This window comes from Salmo salar, chromosome ssa01 (genome assembly GCF_905237065.1).
Source record: "Salmo salar chromosome ssa01, Ssal_v3.1, whole genome shotgun sequence".
In the NCBI taxonomy this organism is placed as follows: Eukaryota; Metazoa; Chordata; class Actinopteri; order Salmoniformes; family Salmonidae; genus Salmo; species Salmo salar.
The window spans coordinates 3,183,038-3,202,178 of record NC_059442.1 but is presented as its reverse complement, the minus strand read 5'-3'; the positions used below and the strand labels follow the sequence as shown (position 1 = coordinate 3,202,178).

General features: G+C 48.6%; 1 protein-coding gene across 3 annotated transcripts in view; it reads right to left on the bottom strand.

Annotated features, from left to right (window-relative positions):
- Nucleotides 1-19,141, bottom strand: part of LOC106569409 (vam6/Vps39-like protein) — a 78,965-nt gene that overhangs the window by 19,495 nt on the left and 40,329 nt on the right. For all 3 annotated transcript variants that reach the window (XM_045705726.1, XM_045705752.1, XM_045705772.1), the window contains 3 exons: nt 13,489-13,617; nt 12,935-13,037; nt 1,533-1,578 (listed from right to left, as the gene is read on the bottom strand). In XM_045705726.1, coding sequence (XP_045561682.1) covers nt 1,533-1,578; nt 12,935-13,037; nt 13,489-13,617 — 278 coding nt within the window. The remainder of the gene's footprint in view (nt 1-1,532; nt 1,579-12,934; nt 13,038-13,488; nt 13,618-19,141) is intronic.

Here is a 19,141-nt window from a genome sequence, read left to right as displayed (position 1 = left end):
TAACAACATGGGGTTTAGAGACAGGTACACCTGTATAACAACATGGGGTTAAGAGACAGGTACACCTGTATAACAACATGGGGTTAAGAGACAGGTACACCTGTATAACAACATGGGGTTTAGAGACAGGTACACCTGTATAACAACATGGGGTTAAGAGACAGGTACACCTGTATAACAACATGGGGTTTAGAGACAGGTACACCTGTATAACAACATGGGGTTAAGAGACAGGTACACCTGTATAACAACATGGGGTTTAGAGACAGGTACACCTGTATAACAACATGGGGTTTAGAGACAGGTACACCTGTATAACAACATGGGGTTAAGAGACAGGTACACCTGTATAACAACATGGGGTTAAGAGACAGGTACACCTGTATAACAACATGGGGTTTAGAGACAGGTACACCTGTATAACAACATGGGGTTAAGAGACAGGTACACCTGTATAACAACATGGGGTTTAGAGACAGGTACACCTGTATAACAACATGGGGTTTAGAGACAGGTACACCTGTATAACAACATGGGGTTTAGAGACAGGTACACCTGTATAACAACATGGGGTTAAGAGACAGGTACACCTGTATAACAACATGGGGTTAAGAGACAGGTACACCTGTATAACAACATGGGGTTTAGAGACAGGTACACCTGTATAACAACATGGGGTTAAGAGACAGGTACACCTGTATAACAACATGGGGTTTAGAGACAGGTACACCTGTATAACAACATGGGGTTTAGAGACAGGTACACCTGTATAACAACATGGGGTTTAGAGACAGGTACACCTGTATAACAACATGGGGTTTAGAGACAGGTACACCTGTATAACAACATGGGGTTAAGAGACAGGTACACCTGTATAACAACATGGGGTTTAGAGACAGGTACACCTGTATAACAACATGGGGTTAAGAGACAGGTACACCTGTATAACAACATGGGGTTTAGAGACAGGTACACCTGTATAACAACATGGGGTTAAGAGACAGGTACACCTGTATAACAACATGGGGTTTAGAGACAGGTACACCTGTATAACAACATGGGGTTAAGAGACAGGTACACCTGTATAACAACATGGGGTTTAGAGACAGGTACACCTGTATAACAACATGGGGTTAAGAGACAGGTACACCTGTATAACAACATGGGGTTAAGAGACAGGTACACCTGTATAACAACATGGGGTTAAGAGACAGGTACACCTGTATAACAACATGGGGTTAAGAGACAGGTACACCTGTATAACAACATGGGGTTAAGAGACAGGTACACCTGTATAACAACATGGGGTTAAGAGACAGGTACACCTGTATAACAACATGGGGTTAAGAGACAGGTACACCTGTATAACAACATGGGGTTTAGAGACAGGTACACCTGTATAACAACATGGGGTTTAGAGACAGGTACACCTGTATAACAACATGGGGTTAAGAGACAGGTACACCTGAGTTGCATGTAATTCTTTCTAGCTGTACAAGTTGAACACGTGTCAATCAGAGGGAGATACTCACATCTTTGTTTCTGTCTGTGTCTGTGTCATAATGCCGGTGACAGTACCTGAAGGGAGAGAAACACAAAACGGCATTATTATAACTGACAGTAACATCAGCAAAGACACCGTCTGGAGAGAAATCATTATATAGTTTAAAAACATATACATTTCTGATTTGGAAATTGTTTTTTTTTAGGAATCAGCCATGTTATTGTTTCTGGCTGGTGGGTTGCTACTCTCATCCATAGGGTTGTAAAACAGGCTGCCGCCCCACTGACTCATCCATAGGGTTGTCAACAGGCTGCCGCCCCACTAACTCATCCATAGGGTTGTCAACAGGCTGCCGCCCCACTAACTCATCCATAGGGTTGTAAAACAGGCTGCCGCCCCACTGACTCATCCATAGGGTTGTCTACAGGCTGCCGCCCCACTAACTCATCCATAGGGTCGTCTACAGGCTGCCTCCCCACTAACTCATCCATAGGGTCGTCTACATGCTGCCGTCCCACTAACTCATCCATAGGGTTGTCAACAGGCTGCCTCCCTACTGACTCATCCATAGGGTCGTCTACAGGCTGCCGCCCCACTGACTCATCCATAGGGTCGTCAACAGGCTGCCTCCCTACTGACTCATCCATAGGGTTGTCTACAGGCTGCCGCCCCACTGACTCATCCATAGGGTCGTCTACAGGCTGCCTCCCTACTGACTCATCCATAGGGTCGTCTACAGGCTGCCGCCCCACTAACTCATCCATAGGGTCGTCAACAGGCTGCCTCCCTACTGACTCATCCATAGGGTTGTCAACAGGCTGCCTCCCTACTGACTCATCCATAGGGTTGTAAAACAGGCTGCCTCCCTACTGACTCATCCATAGGGTCGTCTACATGCTGCCGTCCCACTAACTCATCCATAGGGTTGTCTACATGCTGCCTCCCTACTGACTCATCCATAGGGTTGTCTACAGGCTGCCGCCCCACTGACTCATCCATAGGGTTGTCAACAGGCTGCCGTCCCACTAACTCATCCATAGGGTTGTCTACATGCTGCCTCCCTACTGACTCATCCATAGGGTTGTCTACAGGCTGCCGCCCCACTGACTCATCCATAGGGTTGTCAACAGGCTGCCTCCCCACTGACTCATCCATAGGGTTGTCAACAGGCTGCCTCCCCACTGACTCATCCATAGGGTTGTCAACAGGCTGCCGCCCCACTAACTCATCCATAGGGTTGTCTACAGGCTGCCGTCCTACTGACTCATCCATAGGGTTGTCTACAGGCTGCCGCCCCACTAACTCATCCATAGGGTCGTCTACAGGCTGCATCCGTACTGACTCATCCATAGGGTTGTCAACAGGCTGCCTCCCTACTGACTCATCCATAGGGTCGTCTACAGGCTGCCGCCCCACTAACTCATCCATAGGGTTGTCTACAGGCTGCCGCCCCACTAACTCATCCATAGGGTCGTCAACAGGCTGCCGCTCCACTAACTCATCCATAGGGTCGTCTACAGGCTGCCGCCCCACTGACTCATCCATAGGGTTGTCAACAGGCTGCCGCCCCACTAACTCATCCATAGGGTTGTCAACAGGCTGCCGTCCCACTAACTCATCCATAGGGTCGTCTACAGGCTGCCTCCCCACTGACTCATCCATTCCAGAAAGCCAGAATCCTCAAAGCAGGATTTCTGGAAACCCTATGGATTGTCTGGACATTTAACATACTTCTTTGAATATTATATAACAGGATTAAAAACCCATTTCTCAAAACTACAAGAACATATGCAAACTTGAAAAGAAAAGGAGTTGCTTTGGAGTATTTAGCTGCGATAAACATCACTGAGCAGTCCTGTGTTATTGGGGCGTACGTGTTGGCATAGCAACTCACGACTCATTTTTGCCACTCCCTAGAAACAATATAGGGTTCCCTGTTTTAACAACACGGTCTCTAACTTTCATTCCCTCACCAAGAGCAGAGTAAAATATTTATTTTCTTATTGCTTTGATTTGTTTCTGACACTAAGCGAATGTATTCAAGCCACCTTTAAAAAAAAAAAAAAAAAAATCAGTTTGGTTCATAACAAATAAGTATTATATTTCCACTTGAAATGAAAGACAACAGGGTTCAAATCTGGCAGATCCTCTATACTCTAAAGCCAGCTCAATGTAATGTTATACAGACCGACGAGAGGACAGAATGATACAGATACAGACATGGCCAGCAGGAATGTAACCTTACATTCTGGTAAGCACCTCGACTTCTCAGATTATTATATGACAAATACAAATGTACGGAGCTGTCACATTGTGTGTCTACTGTTGGCCTGTGAACATCAAAGTAACAGCTAAATGTTATTTCTTCTTACAGGCTTCTTTAAAGCAACACGGTCATCTATTTTCCCACTGTGGACGCATGAGGAACTGCAGTAACAATAGTTGAAAACCACAACATAACAGTCCCTGAATCTAATAGTGTTTCTGACAATCCTCATGTCCTATCTCCTTGCCTCCTACTCAATCCAGTTGGAAGAGAAGGTCCAAGTTCCCTCTCCTCAGACCTTCTCCAGTGTGTTTTTAGTAGAGGTCGACCGATTAATCGGAATGGCCGATTAATTAGGGCCGATTTCAAGTTTTCATAACAATCGGCAATCGGTATTTTTGGCCACCGATTTGCCGATACATATATATATATATATATTTTTACACCTTTATTTAACTAGGCAAGTCAGATTAAGAACACATCCTTATTTTCAATGACGGCCTAGGAACGGGGGTTAACTGCCTTGTTCAGGAGGGATTCGGGGATTCGTTTTTGCAATCTTCTGGTTACTAGTCCGACGCTCTAACCACCTGCCTTACATTGCACTCCACGAGGAGCCTGCATGGCAGGCTGACTACCTGTTACTCGAGGGCAGCAAGAAGCCAAGGTAAGTTGCTAGCTAGCATTAAACTTATCTTATAAAAAACTATCAATCTTAACATAATCACTAGTTAAACTAGTAATATCATCAACCATGTGTAGTTATCTAACGTGTCCTGCGTTGCATATAATCGATGCGGTGCCTGTTAATTTCTCATCGAATCACAGCCTACTTCGACAAACGGGTGATGATTTAACAAGCGCATTTGCGAAAAAAGCACCGTTCGTTGCACCAATGTACCTAACCATAAACATCAATGCATTAAAACCAATACACAAGTATATATTTTTAAACCTGCATATTTAGCTAACATGAATTTGTGTCACTTCTCTTGCGTTCCGTGCAAGCAGTCAGGGTATATACAGCAGTTTGGGCCGCCTGGCTCATTGCGAACTGTGTGAAGTCCATTTATTCCTAACAAAGGCCGTAATTAATTTGCCAGAAATGTACATAATTATGACATAACATTGAAGGTTGTGCAATGTAACAGGAATATTTAGACTTAGGGATACCACCCGTTAGATAAAATACGGAACGGTTCCGTATTTCACTGAAAGAATAAACATTTTGTTTTCGAAATGATCGTTTCTGGATTTGACCATATTAATAACCTAAGGCTCGTATTTCTGTGTGTCATTATGTTATAATTAAGTCTATGATTTGATATTTGATAGAGCAGTCTGACTGAGCGGTGGTCGGCAGCAGCAGCTCGTAAGCATTCATTCAAACAGCACCTTTGTGCGTTTTGCCAGCAGCTCTTCGCAATTCTTCAAGCATTGTGCTGTTTATGACTTCAAGCCTATCACCCCCCGAGATTAGGCTGGTGTAACCCATGTGAAATGGCTAGCTAGTTAGCGGGTGCGCGCTAATAGCGTTTCAAACGTCACTCGCTCTGAGACTTGGGAGTGGTTGTTCCCCTTCCTCTACATGGGTAACGCTGCTTCGAGGGTGGCTGTTGTCGATGTGTTCCTGGTTCGAGCCCAGGTAGGGGCGAGGAGAGGGACGAAAGCTATACTGTTACACTGGCAATACTATAGTGCCTATAAGAACATCCAATAGTCAAAGGTATATGAAATACAAATCGTATAGAGCGAAATAGTCCTATAATAACTACAACCTAAAACTTCTTACCTGGGAATATTGAAGACTCATGTTAAAAGGAACCACCAGCTTTCATATGTTCTCATGTTCTGAGCAAGGAACTTAAACGTTAGCTTTTTTACATGGCACATATTGCACTTTTACTTTCTTCTCCAACCCTTTGTTTTTGCATTATTTAAACCAAATTGAACATGTTTCATTATTTATTTGAGGCTAAATTGATAGTATTTATGTATTATATTAAGTTAAAATAAGTGTTCATTCAGTATTGTTGTAATTGTCATTATTACAAAATAAATAAAAACAAGAAACATCGGCCTATTTAATCGGGTATCGACCTTTTTGGTCCTCCAATAATCGGTACCGGTGTTGAAAAATCATAATCGGTCTCTAGTTTTTAGGAGGCGGTGAGGACAGAGGATGCAAAGGAATGGAGGAAACATAAATTGAGTCTCTCTGTGTTTTGAGCTGTAGCCATGGAAGGTGAGATGAGTGGACTAAGGTGCCCGGGGTATTACTGACATTGATTAGTTGTCAGCGCTAACGACAGCTTTACAACGGTATTCAGAATGAAACAAGTAGAAATGGATAACATCTCTCCCTCACTCTCTCTGCCAGAACACTTCCTCCAACTCTCAGAGCTGAGGATTGTGCTGCTGGGGTCACTCTCCTGGTCATACGGGTGGATCAGGAGAGCTGGGAAGAAGAAACACCATCCTGGGCAGAGAAGTGTTTGAAGAGCGCGTAAGACCTGCCCACTTTGGGCAAATAAACTCATAGAATAAAAGGAACGTTTTACGTCTTCCTAAATCAGAGGGTGGTTTTACGTCTTCCTAAATCAGAGGGTGGTTTTAACCGCCCTGGGCTCCGAAGGTGGTTGTTACATCGCAGCTACTTGCCCAAGCCGCCCCAGCTTCTCCTTCACCCAAATCCAGATCGCAGATGTTCTGAAAGAGCTGCAAAACCTGGACCCGTACAAATCATCTGGGCTAGACAATCTGGACCCTCTCTTTCTAAAATGATCCGCCGCCATTGTTGCAACCCCTATTACCAGTCTGTTCAAACTCTCATTTCGTCCGAGATCCCTAAAGATCGGAAAGCTGCCGCGGTCATCCCCCTCTTCAGAGGGGGGTGACACTCTAGACCCAAACTGTTACAGACCTATATCCATCCTGCCCTGCCTTTCTAAAGTCTTTGAAAGCCAAGTTAATAAACAGATCACTGACCATTTAGAATCCCACCGTACCTTCTCCGCTGTGCAATCCGGTTTCAGAGCTGGTCACGGGTGCACCTCAGCCACGCTAAAGGTACTAAACGATATCATAACCGCCATCAATAAAAGACAGTACTGTGCAGCTGTCTTCATCGACCTGGCCAAGGCAATCGACTCTGTCAATCACCGTATTCTTATCGGCAGACTCAATAGCCTTGGTTTCTCAAATGACTACCTCGCTTGGTTCACCAACTCGCTTGGTTCACCAGATAGAGTTCAGTGTGTAAAATCGGAGGGCCTGTTGTCCGGACCTCCGGCAGTCTCTATGGGGGTATCACAGGGTTCAATTCTCGGGCTGACTCTTTTCTCTGTATATATCAACGATGTCACTCTTGCTGTTGGTGATTCTCTGATACACCTCTCACGCAGACGACACCATTCTGTATACATCTGGCCCTTCTTTGGACACTGTGTTAACTAACCTCCAGACAAGCTTCAATGCCATACAACACTCCTTCTGTGGCCTCCAACTGCTCTTAAACGCTAGTAAAACCAAATGCATGCTCTTCAACCGTTCGCTGCCCGCACCCGTCTGCCCGACTAGCATCACTACTCTGAACGGTCCTGACCAAGAATACGTGGACAACTACAAATACCTAGGTGTCTGGCTAGACAGTAAACTCTCCTTCCAGACTCATCTCAAACATCTCCAATCCAAAATCAAATCTAGAATCGGCTTTCTATTTCGTAACAAAGCCTCCTTCACTCACGCCGCCAAACTTACCCTAGTAAAACTGACTATCCTACCGATCCTTGACTTCGGGCGCTGTCATCTACAAAATAGCTTCCAATACTCTACTCAGCAAATTGGATGTAGTCTATCACAGTGCCATCCGTTTTGTTACCAAAGTGCCTTATATCACCCACCACTGCGACCTGTATGCTCTAGTCGGCTGGCCCTTGCTACATATTCGTTGCCAGACCAACTGGCTCCAGGTCATCTATAAGTCTTTGCTAGGTAAAGCTCCGCCTTATCTCAGCTCACTGGTCATGATAACAACACCCACCCATTGCACGCACTCCAGCAGGTATATCTCACTGGTCATCCCCAAAGTCAACACCTCCTTTGGCCGCCTTTCCTTCCAGTTCTCTGCTGCCAGTGACTGGAACGAATTGCAAAAATCGCTGAAGCTGGAGACTTACATTTCCCTCACTAACTTTAAACATCAGCTATCTGAGCAGCTAACCGATCGCTGCAGCTGTACACAGCCCATCTGTAAATAGCCCATCCAACTGCCTACCTCATCCCCATATTTTATTTTATTTACTTTGCTGCTCTTTTGCACACCAGTATCACTACTTACACACCATCATCTGCTCATCTATCACTCCAGTGTTAATCTGCTAAATTGTAATTACTTTGCTACTATGGCCTATTTATTGCCATACCTCCCCATGCCATTTGCACACACTGTATATAGACTTTATTTTTTTTCTTCTACTGGGTTATTGACTGTATGTTTGTTTATTCCATGTAACTCTGTGTTGTTGTTTCTGTCACACTGCTTTGCTTTATCTTGGCCAGGTCGCAGTTGTAAATGAGAACTTGTTCTCAACTAGCCTACCTTTTTAAATAAAGGTTAAATAAAATACAAATAAATACATAAATAACAATATGGAAGAAAATGAAACATATTCTACAAGAACCAATATCCCTCCCTAAAAACACAACCCTATGGAACAATCCTTGGATAGCTTTTCAGAATTCACTGATGAATTGGTCCGCATGGAGAACTAAAGGCATAAAAACAGTAATTTTAGCCATCGATGTGACGTTTGGCGGCACCTAATCAGTCAGTGCTGTACCTGCCTGGCTGAGTGCTAGTGTGGGTGGAATGAGCGAGCTCGTCTGGCAGCCAGGGCGCAAAACACGTCAGGAAATAAAACTCGGTAGTCTGCCCGGAAACTCATTCGCAAGACCAATACATTTTTCATATTAACATATTTCATCACGTACACCCTGAGTAAATACGGTAGGTTACAACAACACAAACCCTGAGTAAATACGGTAGGCTACAACACAAACCCTGAGTAAATACGGTAGGCTACAACAACACAAACCCTGAGTAAATACGGTAGACTACAACAACACAAACCCTGAGTAAATACAGTAGGCTACAACAACACAAACCCTGAGTAAATACGGTAGGCTACAACAACACAAACCCTGAGTAAATACGGTAGGCTACAACAACACAAACCCTGAGTAAATACGGTAGGCTACAACAACACAAACCCTGAGTAAATACGGTAGGCTACAACAACACAAACCCTGAGTAAATACAGTAGGCTACAACACAAACCCTGAGTAAATACGGTAGGCTACAACAACACAAACCCTGAGTAAATACGGTAGGTTACAACACAAACCCTGAGTAAATACGGTAGGCTACAACAACACAAACCCTGAGTAAATACGGTAGGCTACAACACAAACCCTGAGTAAATACGGTAGGCTACAACACAAACCCTGAGTAAATACGGTAGGTTACAACACAAACCCTGAGTAAATACGGTAGGTTACAACAACACAAACCCTGAGTAAATACGGTAGGTTACAACAACACAAACCCTGAGTAAATACAGTAGGCTACAACAACACAAACCCTGAGTAAATACAGTAGGCTACAACAACACAAACCCTGAGTAAATACGGTAGGTTACAACACAAACCCTGAGTAAATACGGTAGGTTACAACACAAACCCTGAGTAAATACGGTAGGCTACAACAACACAAACCCTGAGTAAATACAGTAGGCTACAACAACACAAACCCTGAGTAAATACGGTAGGTTACAACACAAACCCTGAGTAAATACGGTAGGCTACAACAACACAAACCCTGAGTAAATACGGTAGGCTACAACAACACAAACCCTGAGTAAATACGGTAGGCTACAACAACACAAACCCTGAGTAAATACGGTAGGCTACAACAACACAAACCCCTGAGTAAATACGGTAGGCTACAACAACACAAACCCTGAGTAAATACGGTAGGCTACAACAACACAAACCCTGAGTAAATACGGTGAGGCTACAACAACACAAACCCCTGAGTAAATACGGTAGTCTACAACAACACAAACCCTGTGTAAATACGGTAGGCTACAACACAAACCCTGAGTAAATACGGTAGGCTACAACAACACAAACCCTGAGTAAATACGGTAGTCTACAACACAAACCCTGAGTAAATACGGTAGGCTACAACACCACAAACCCTGAGTAAATACGGTAGGCTACAACACCACAAACCCTGAGTAAATACGGTAGGCTACAACACAAACCCTGAGTAAATACGGTAGGTTACAACAACACAAACCCTGAGTAAATACGGTAGGTTACAACAACACAAACCCTGAGTAAATACGGTAGGTTACAACAACACAAACCCTGAGTAAATACAGTAGGCTACAACAACACAAACCCTGAGTAAATACGGTAGGCTACAACAACACAAACCCTGAGTAAATACGGTAGGTTACAACACCAACCCTGAGTAAATACGGTAGGTTACAACACAAACCCTGAGTAAATACGGTAGGCTACAACACAAACCCTGAGTAAATACGGTAGGCTACAACAACACAAACCCTGAGTAAATACGGTAGGCTACAACAACACAAACCCTGAGTAAATACGGTAGGCTACAACAACACAAACCCTGAGTAAATACGGTAGGTTACAACAACACAAACCCTGAGTAAATACGGTAGGTTACAACACAAACCCTGAGTAAATACGGTAGGCTACAACAACACAAACCCTGAGTAAATACGGTGGGCTACAACAACACAAACCCTGAGTAAATACGGTAGGCTACAACAACACAAACCCTGAGTAAATACGGTAGGCTACAACAACACAAACCCTGAGTAAATACGGTAGGTTACAACACAAACCCTGAGTAAATACGGTAGGCTACAACAACACAAACCCTGAGTAAATACGGTAGGCTACAACAACACAAACCCTGAGTAAATACGGTAGGCTACAACAACACAAACCCTGAGTAAATACGGTAGGCTACAACAACACAAACCCTGAGTAAATACGGTAGGCTACAACAACACAAACCCTGAGTAAATACGGTAGGCTACAACAACACAAACCCTGAGTAAATACGGTAGACTACAACACAAACCCTGAGTAAATACGGTAGACTACAACACAAACCCTGAGTAAATACGGTAGGATACAACACAAACCCTGAGTAAATACGGTAGGCTACAACACAAACCCTGAGTAAATACGGTAGGCTACAACACAAACCCTGAGTAAATACGGTAGGCTACAACACAAACCCTGAGTAAATACGGTAGGCTACAACAACACAAACCCTGTGTAAATACGGTAGGCAGAGCAGAGAAGGCCGTACGAAGACAGATTTAGACATTGCATATAATTTAACAGTTCCATTTCAAGTCACGCTGTTCATAGAAATAATTTATTACAATTTACCGGTTTCTCACAATTATTAATCCCGGGAAAAGGGAGTGGGGTTTGGGGAAGGATATACCGCGGAAACACAACTCCCTGGCATTAAATCCTAGTCCTTAACTTTAATACGGGCCCAGTGTTTATTGAGATAGAACAGATAACAAGTATTGATGAAGAGCCCAGTAGGAATCGACACATTGTTTGTTTTGTCTCAAAATATCACAGTGTTAAATAAATATGTAAAGCTTATAATAACTATTAATACAGAAAGACATACGGTAAGGGATGCAAATATGTAAAGATAAATGTCTGAAGACTAAAAGGGTTTAAATCAGAGATAAAGATAAATGTCTGAAGACTAAAAGGGTTTAAATCAGAGATAAAGATAAATGTCTGAAGACTAAAAGGGTTTAAATCAGAGATAAAGATAAATGTCTGAAGACTAAAAGGGTTTAAATCAGAGATAAAGATAAATGTCTGAAGACTAAAAGGGTTTAAAATCAGAGATAAAGATAAATGTCTGAAGACTAAAAGGGTTTAAAATCAGAGATAAAGATAAATGTCTGAAGACTAAAAGGGTTTAAATCAGAGATAAAGATAAATGTCTGAAGACTAAAAGGGTTTAAATCAGAGATAAAGATAAATGTCTGAAGACTAAAAGGGTTTAAATCAGAGCTATATCTTCAGTTGTTTTGTTTATTTTTGTACAATTGTATATATTTTTTTGTCTTACAAAATAATAAAATCATGCAACAAAAAAATATACTGGAAAATAAGAAAGAATATTCTGTACTATAGAACAAGCAAAGTTAAGATCCTCTGCTGGACATGTAATATAATGTTCAATGGTCCCAGGATTATTTGGTGTTATGTGATGCAAGAGTTTAATATCCCTCCCTCTCTCCACAGCCCCCACCAAGTCACCGTGTTTGGTGTCTAATGAAAAAGGCTATTTTTTTCCTGCCGGCACAGAGTCTCAGTAGACTTCAGAGGGAAATAGAGGCTAAACATTTCACAGCTAACTATCCGTGTTTGTTTGTTTGTGTCTGAACTACCTACCTCATCCCCCATATTGTTTTTATTGACTTCTTTCTGCTCTTTTGCACACCAGTATTTCTACCAGTATCTCTACTTGCACATCATCATCTGCTCATTTATCACTCCAGTGTTAATCTGCTAAATTGTAACTACTTCGCCACTATTGGCCTATTTATTGCCTTACCTCATCTCATTTGCACACACTGTATATATACACTTCTCTATTGTGTTATTGACTGTATGTTTGTTTATTCCATGTGTAACTCTGTGTTGTTGTTTGTGTCGAAATGCTTTGCTTTATCTTGGCCGGGTCGCAGTTGTAAATGAGAACTTGTTCTCAAATGACCTACCTGGTTAAATAAATTAAAAAATATATATATTTCAGCTTTATGTGTGTGTGCAGTACTACTCACTCCTTGGCCATGTGTGTGTGTGTGTGTGTGTGTGTGTGTGTGTGTGTGTGTGTGTGTGTGTGTGTGTGTGTGTGGCGTGCAGTACTACTCACTCCTTGGCCGTGTGTGTGTGTGTGCGCAGTACTACTCACTCCTTGGCCGTGTGTGTGTGTGTGTATGTGTGTGTGTGTGTGTGTGTGTGTGTGTGTGTGTGTGTGTGTGTGTGTGTGTGTGTGTGCGCGCAGTACTACTCACTCCTTGGCCATGTGCGTATCCTTCAGGACGTGTACGTAGATGAAGAGGGCCTGTTCATGTTTGCCCATCCGACCCAGCAGCAGGGCCCGCTCCTCCAGAAGACCTGACAGACAAAAGACAAAGGTTAAAGACAAGTTATGCTTCCATGCAGAAGCTTTTTTTTTTTTAAAACAACTGATTCATGAGACCAGCGTCGTTGGTAACTAGCGTCCCTGGTCCCATTGTTAAGAATTGTTCCTCATTCATGCAAAGACCTCTGGGATATCACAATCCTCTTGTCTTAACCTTGGTTATCTTCAACCGAGTGGCACGGTGAGCACACGGTCACGGAGGCTAGCATATGAGCCATGAGCCGTAGGAGTTGGCGAGACAACACGAACAGATCTGGAACCAGGCTAGAATAGCAAACAAACTCCCTTATCCAGAGCGAATTACAAAATCAGTGCTTTCAACTAAAGAAGTCGCAAAAGGACTGAATACGATCACTGCAAGTACAACCAGTCAGGAGGAAGCAAAATAACTGTTGAATCGACCCAGAACCATCCCATCCTCACCATCGAAGGGGAAGTCAGAGATGAGTCGGCCTGGTTCGTAGCTGGTAGAGACCTCCAGGAAACACACTAGCTTGTTCCTGAACTCTCCCAGGTCCCCTTCCTCCTTCCCAGCAGCCACTGCAGGAACACCTACAGGAAGACAGAACAGATCGATCTATTAGAATATCACATATCAGCTGTGGAGGGAAAGGGGGGGGGGATACCTAGTCAGTTGTCCAACTGAATTTCTTCAACTGAAATGTGTCTTCTGCATTTAACCCAACCCCTCTGATTCAGAGAGGTGCAGCAGGGGGGGCTGCCTTAAATCGACATCCACGTCTTCGGCGCCCGGGGAACAGTGGGTTAAACTGCCTTGCTCAGGGGCAGAACGACAGATTTTTAACCTTGTCAGTACCTCAGGGAAAGGTGACGGGACCAAGACCATTTATTTTTCTGTTATATCGATGATACTAGATATTCCTCAGGACTCCAAAAATGTATTTTGTCCGTTTTGTTAGTCCAGTAGAGATAAGCTGGCTGATAGTGCTGAGAGATTACTGCTTTTCGAGGTTGGTTCGACTTCAGGTTTCAATAACAATAAAAATTGAAACACGAAATGCACTGTGTGGGTTGAATGCCGTAACACAGAATAAAACAATCAATAAAAGTCCCATGATTGTAGTGACTGCTCAATACTGCTGATCACTTACTAACCACCAGCGATTCACATTACTTCACTTTTAATAAAATATTTCAGTTGTTGTGTATATTATATTTTGTTTTATTTCAAAACTTTATTATTTCATTCAGGTCATCTCATCTCCATAGAGCTGCTGTCTATACCGTCTGACAAAAATCACTATTTTAGTAGTTCTTTAAAGTAAATAAGGCCTACTTTTATGACTGCTGAATACCAACTATCAATCACGTAGATCATGTATTTTCAGGTAGAGATACGTCAAAGGAATGGCTCTATATTATGTACCCCTTCTTTGACCGTGCACTCTTCTGTCCCTTACGTAGTGGGCGTAAAACACACACAGACCGGACAAGTAGCCTCGATTGGATTAAGATCATTGTAGTTAATGAGCACGTTTTCAACACTAAACTATGTAGAATATTAGTCTGTTGGAAACTACAACTCCCTACTACATCGCACAGTTTGGACATTTATCTGATTTATCTCTGGAGAAACTACAACTCCCTACTACATCGCACAGTTCGGACATTTATCTGATTTATCTCTACAGAAACTACAACTCCCTACAACATCACACAGTTCGGACATTTATCTGATTTATCTCTGGAGAAACTACAACTCCCTACAACATCACACAGTTCGGACATTTATCTGATTTATTTCTAGAGAAACTGCAGCGCATTGAGCAAACAGAAATAGTTTTTATACCGAAATGGAATTGAAATAACTGAACCGACGTAAGTCAATTAGTTGTTTAAAAAGGAAAAAGAATCCGACATTTGGGTTAATCACTCAGCACTACTGGCTGATAACTGCTGGCTTGAGTACAGTTATCCCCAGGCAGGTCTGACCTTCAGTAGTAGTAGTAGTAGTAGTAGTAGTAGTAGTAGTAGTAGTGATAGCAGCAGTAGTAGTAGTAGTGATAGTAGTAGTAGTAGTAGTGATAGCAGTAGTAGTAGTAGTAGTGATAGCAGCAGCAGCAGCGATCCGGGCGAGCAGCAGCAGCAGCAGCAGCAGCAGAGCGACAGCAGCAGCAGCGCCGCAGCAGACAGCAGGCGCAGCAGAGCAGCAGCGCAGCAGCAGCAGAGCGAGCAGCAGCCGCGCAGCGGCAGCAGCAGCGACGTTGGCAGAGCGCAGAGGCAGCGGCAAGCAGCAGCCGCAGCAGCGTTGCACAGCAGCAGCGACAGCAGCAGCAGCAGCAGTGCACACAGCAGAGCGCAGCAGCACCAGCAGCAGCAGCGAGCAGCGACACCAGCAGCAGCAGCAGCAGCAGCAGCAGCAGCGGCAGCAGCGCAGCAGCAGCAGCAGCAGCAGCGGCGATCCCACAGCAGCAGCAGCAGCAGCAGCGCCGGCAGCAGCAGCGCAGCAGCAGAGCGCGCAGCGCAGCCGCGCCCAGCAGCAGCAGCAGCGACCGCTGGCGGCAGGCAGAACGCAGCGACGAGGCGTACAGCAGCAGCAGCCAGGCAGCAGAGCAGCAGACGGCAGCAGCAGCAGCAGCAGCAGCAGAGCGAGAAGCAGCAGCGAGCCTGCCAGCAGCAGCAGCCGAGCAGCGAGGGCAGCAGCGGCAGCGATGCCGGCAGCAGCGGCAGCGCAGCAGCAGCGAAACCCCAGCAGCAGAGCAGCGGCAGGGGGCACGGCAGCCGCACAGCGCAGCAGCAGCAGCAGCAGCAGCGGCGACAGCAGCAGCAGCAGCAGCGGCCGCGCAGCAGCAGCGCAGGCGCACCAGCAGCAAGCAGCAGCGACAGCAGCACCAGCAGCAGCAGCGCCCCAGCAGCAGCAGCGCAGCAGCGACAGCCAGCAGCAGGACGCACAGCAGCGGCGGCGCGGCAGCACAGCAGCAGCGAGCGCAGCAGCAGCAGCAGCAGCAGCAGCAGCAGCCGCAGCAGCAGCAGCGGCGACAGCGGCGCAGCAGCAGCGACAGCGGCAGCAGCAGCAGCAGCACAGACCAGCAGACGCGGCAGCCAGGAAGCAGCAGCAGCGGCAGCGCGCAGCGAGCAGCAGCACCAGCAGCGGCAGCAGCAGCAGCAGCAGAGCAGTGACAGCGGCAGCAGCAGAGCGAGCAGCAGCAGCAGCAGCAGAAGCAGCAGCAGCAGCAGCAGCAGCAGCGTGACAGCAGCAGAGCAGCAGCAGCGGCGCGGCAGCAGCAGCAGCAGCAGCGGGCAGCAGCAGCAGCCACGCAGCAGCAGCAGCGACGGCGAGCGCAGCAGCAGCAGCAGCAGCAGCAGCGACAGCAGCAGCAAGCAGCAGCAGCAGCGACCGCGCAGCAGCAGCAGCGCCGCGGCGCAGCACGGCAGCGTTCAGCAGCGGCAGCAGCGGCGGCAGCAGCAGCAGCGAGCGCGGCAGCCGCGGCGGCACACAGCACAGCAGCAGCGGCTTGCGAGCGGCGGCAGCAGAGCAGCAGCAGCCCGCAGCGGAGCAGCAGCAGCGACGTTGCCGGCGCAGCAGGACGACAGCAGCAACAGCAGCAGCGGCAGCACCGAGCAGCAGCGGCAGCACAGCCAGCAGCAGCAGCAGCAAGCACAGAGCACAGCAGCACCAGCGAACAGCAGCAGCAGCGACAGGCAGCAGCAGCAGCAGCGGCGGCACAGCAGCAGCCAGCGCGCGCAGCAGCGAGAGCAGGCGCGCAGCGGCAGCGGCAGCGGCAGCAGCAGCAGCAGCGACAAGTGGGCAGCAGCAGCAGCGCAGCAGCAGCCACCAGCAGCAGCGGCAGCGACAGCGCGCAGCAGCAGCAGCAGCAGCGAGCAGCAGCGCATGCAGCAGCAGCAGCGACGGCGACGGCAGCAGCAGCAGCAGCGGAGCGACCCAGCAGCAGCAGCAAGCAGCAGCAGCAGCAGCAGCAGCAGCAGCAGCAGAGCAGCAGCAACGCGGCAGCAGCAGCAGAGAGCGAGCAGCAGCAGCGACAGCACAGCAGCAGCAGCAGCGATGCAGCAGCGCAGCAGACGCAGCACAGCAGCAGCAGCAGCAAGCAGCAGCAGTGCGCAGCAGCGACGCGGCAGCAGCAAGCAGCAGCAGCATACCAGCAGCAGCAGCAGCGCAGCGCACCAGCACAGCGCAGACAGCAGCAGCAGCAGCGCAGCAGCAGCAGCGGCAGCAGCGCAGCAGCAGCAGCAGCAGCAGCAGCGACAGCAGCGGAGCAGCAGCAAGAGCAGCAGCAGCACACAAGCAGCAGCAGCAGCACAGCAGCAGCAGCAGGCAGCAGCAGCAGCAAGCAGCAGCGAGCGGCAACACAGCAGCAGCAGCAACGCACCACCAGCAGCAGCGCGACAGCGACCAGCAGCAGCAGCAGCGACAGCAGCAGCAGCAGCAGCGGACAGCGGCAGCAGCAGCAGCAGCAGCGACAGCACGCAGCAGCAGCAGCAGCAGCAGCGGCGACAAGCTGCTGCAGCAGCGAGGACGAGAACAGCGGCAGCAGCGCAGCGACAGCAGAGCAGCAGCAGCAGCAGCAGCAGCAGCAGCGGCAGCGCACGGCCGCGTAGGGCAGCAGCGGCAGCGGCAGCAGCACCACCAGCAGCAGCAGCAGCGACAGCACACCGCAGCAGCAGCAGCAGTGACAGCACCACCAGCAGCAGCAGCAGCGACAGCAGCACCAGCAGCAGCAGCAGCAGCGACAGCAGCAGCAGCAGCAGCAGCAGCAGTGACAGCAGCAGCAGCAGCAGCAGCGGCAGCAGGCAGCAGCAGCAGCAGCAGCAGCAGCAGCGATACAGGAGCAGCGGCAGCAGCAGCGAGCGAAAGCAGCAGCAGCAGCAGCAGCAGCAGCGAGCGCGCGGCAGCAGCGACAGCACAGCAGCAGCTGTGCAGCACGCAGCAGCAGCGCAGCAGCGGCAGCAGCAACAGCGCAGCAGCAGCAGCAGACAGCGGCAAAGCCGGCAGCAGCAGCAGCAGCAGCAGCAGCAGCAACCGCAGCAGCCAAGCCGTGGAAGCGCCCAGCAGCGGCAGCGACAGCAGCAGCAGCAGCGAGCGGCAGCAGCAGCGCAGCAGCAGCAGCGCGGCAGCGGCAGAGCGCGCAGCGCAGAGCAGCGGCAGCGGCAGCAGCAGCGGCAGCAGCAGCGACAGCAGCACCGGCAGCGGCAGCAGCACGCAGCAGCAGGCGCCGCAGCAGCAAGCAGCGGCGGCGGCGCAGCAGCAGCGGCAGCAGCAGGCAGCAGCAGCAGTCAGCAGCCAGCAGCAGCACCGGCAGCAGCGCAGCGACAGCGCGCGGAGCAGGCGGCGGCAGCGGCAGCAGCGGCGGCGCAGCGCAGCAGCAGCGGCAGCGAGCAGCAGCAGCGCAGCAGCGGCGGCAGCAGCAGCAGGTGATAGCAGCAGTAGCAGCAGGCGCGGCGGCAGCAGCAGCAGGAGCAGCACGGGAAAGGAGCAGCAGCAGCAGCAGCAGCAGCAGCGCGCAGGAGCAGCAGCAGCAGCAGCAGCAGTCAGCGGCGACAGCAGTCAGCGGCAGCAGCAGCAGCAGCAGCAGCAGCGCAGCAGCAGACAGCAGCATGACGTAGTGCAGCGGTAGCAGCGGTGCAGCAGCAGTGACGATAGGTACCGGGCGGCAGCGGCAGCAGCAGCAGCAGCAGCAGCGGCAGCAGCAGCAGCGGCGGTGGTAGGTAGCGGCGGTGGCAGTAGCGAAGCAGCACCGGCAGCAGCAGTCAGCAGCAGCAGCAGCAGCAGCAGCGGCAGCTACAGCTGTGACAGCAGTCAGCGGCAGCAGCAGCACCGAGCAGCAGCGACAGCAGCAGCAAACAGCAGCAGCAGCAGCAGCGGCAGCAGCGGACAAGCAGCAAGACAGCAGCGGCAGCAGCAAGGCAGCAGCAGCAGCGGCAGCAGCAGCAGCGGCAGCAGCAGCAGCACACCGGCAGCAGTGCAAGCGACAGCAACAGCAGCAGCGAACAGCAGCAGCAGTGACAGCAGCAGCAGCAGCAGCGGCGTGCTGCTGCAGCAGCAGCAGCAGCAGCAGCAGCAGCAGCAGCAGTGACAGCAGCAGCAGCAGCGACAGCA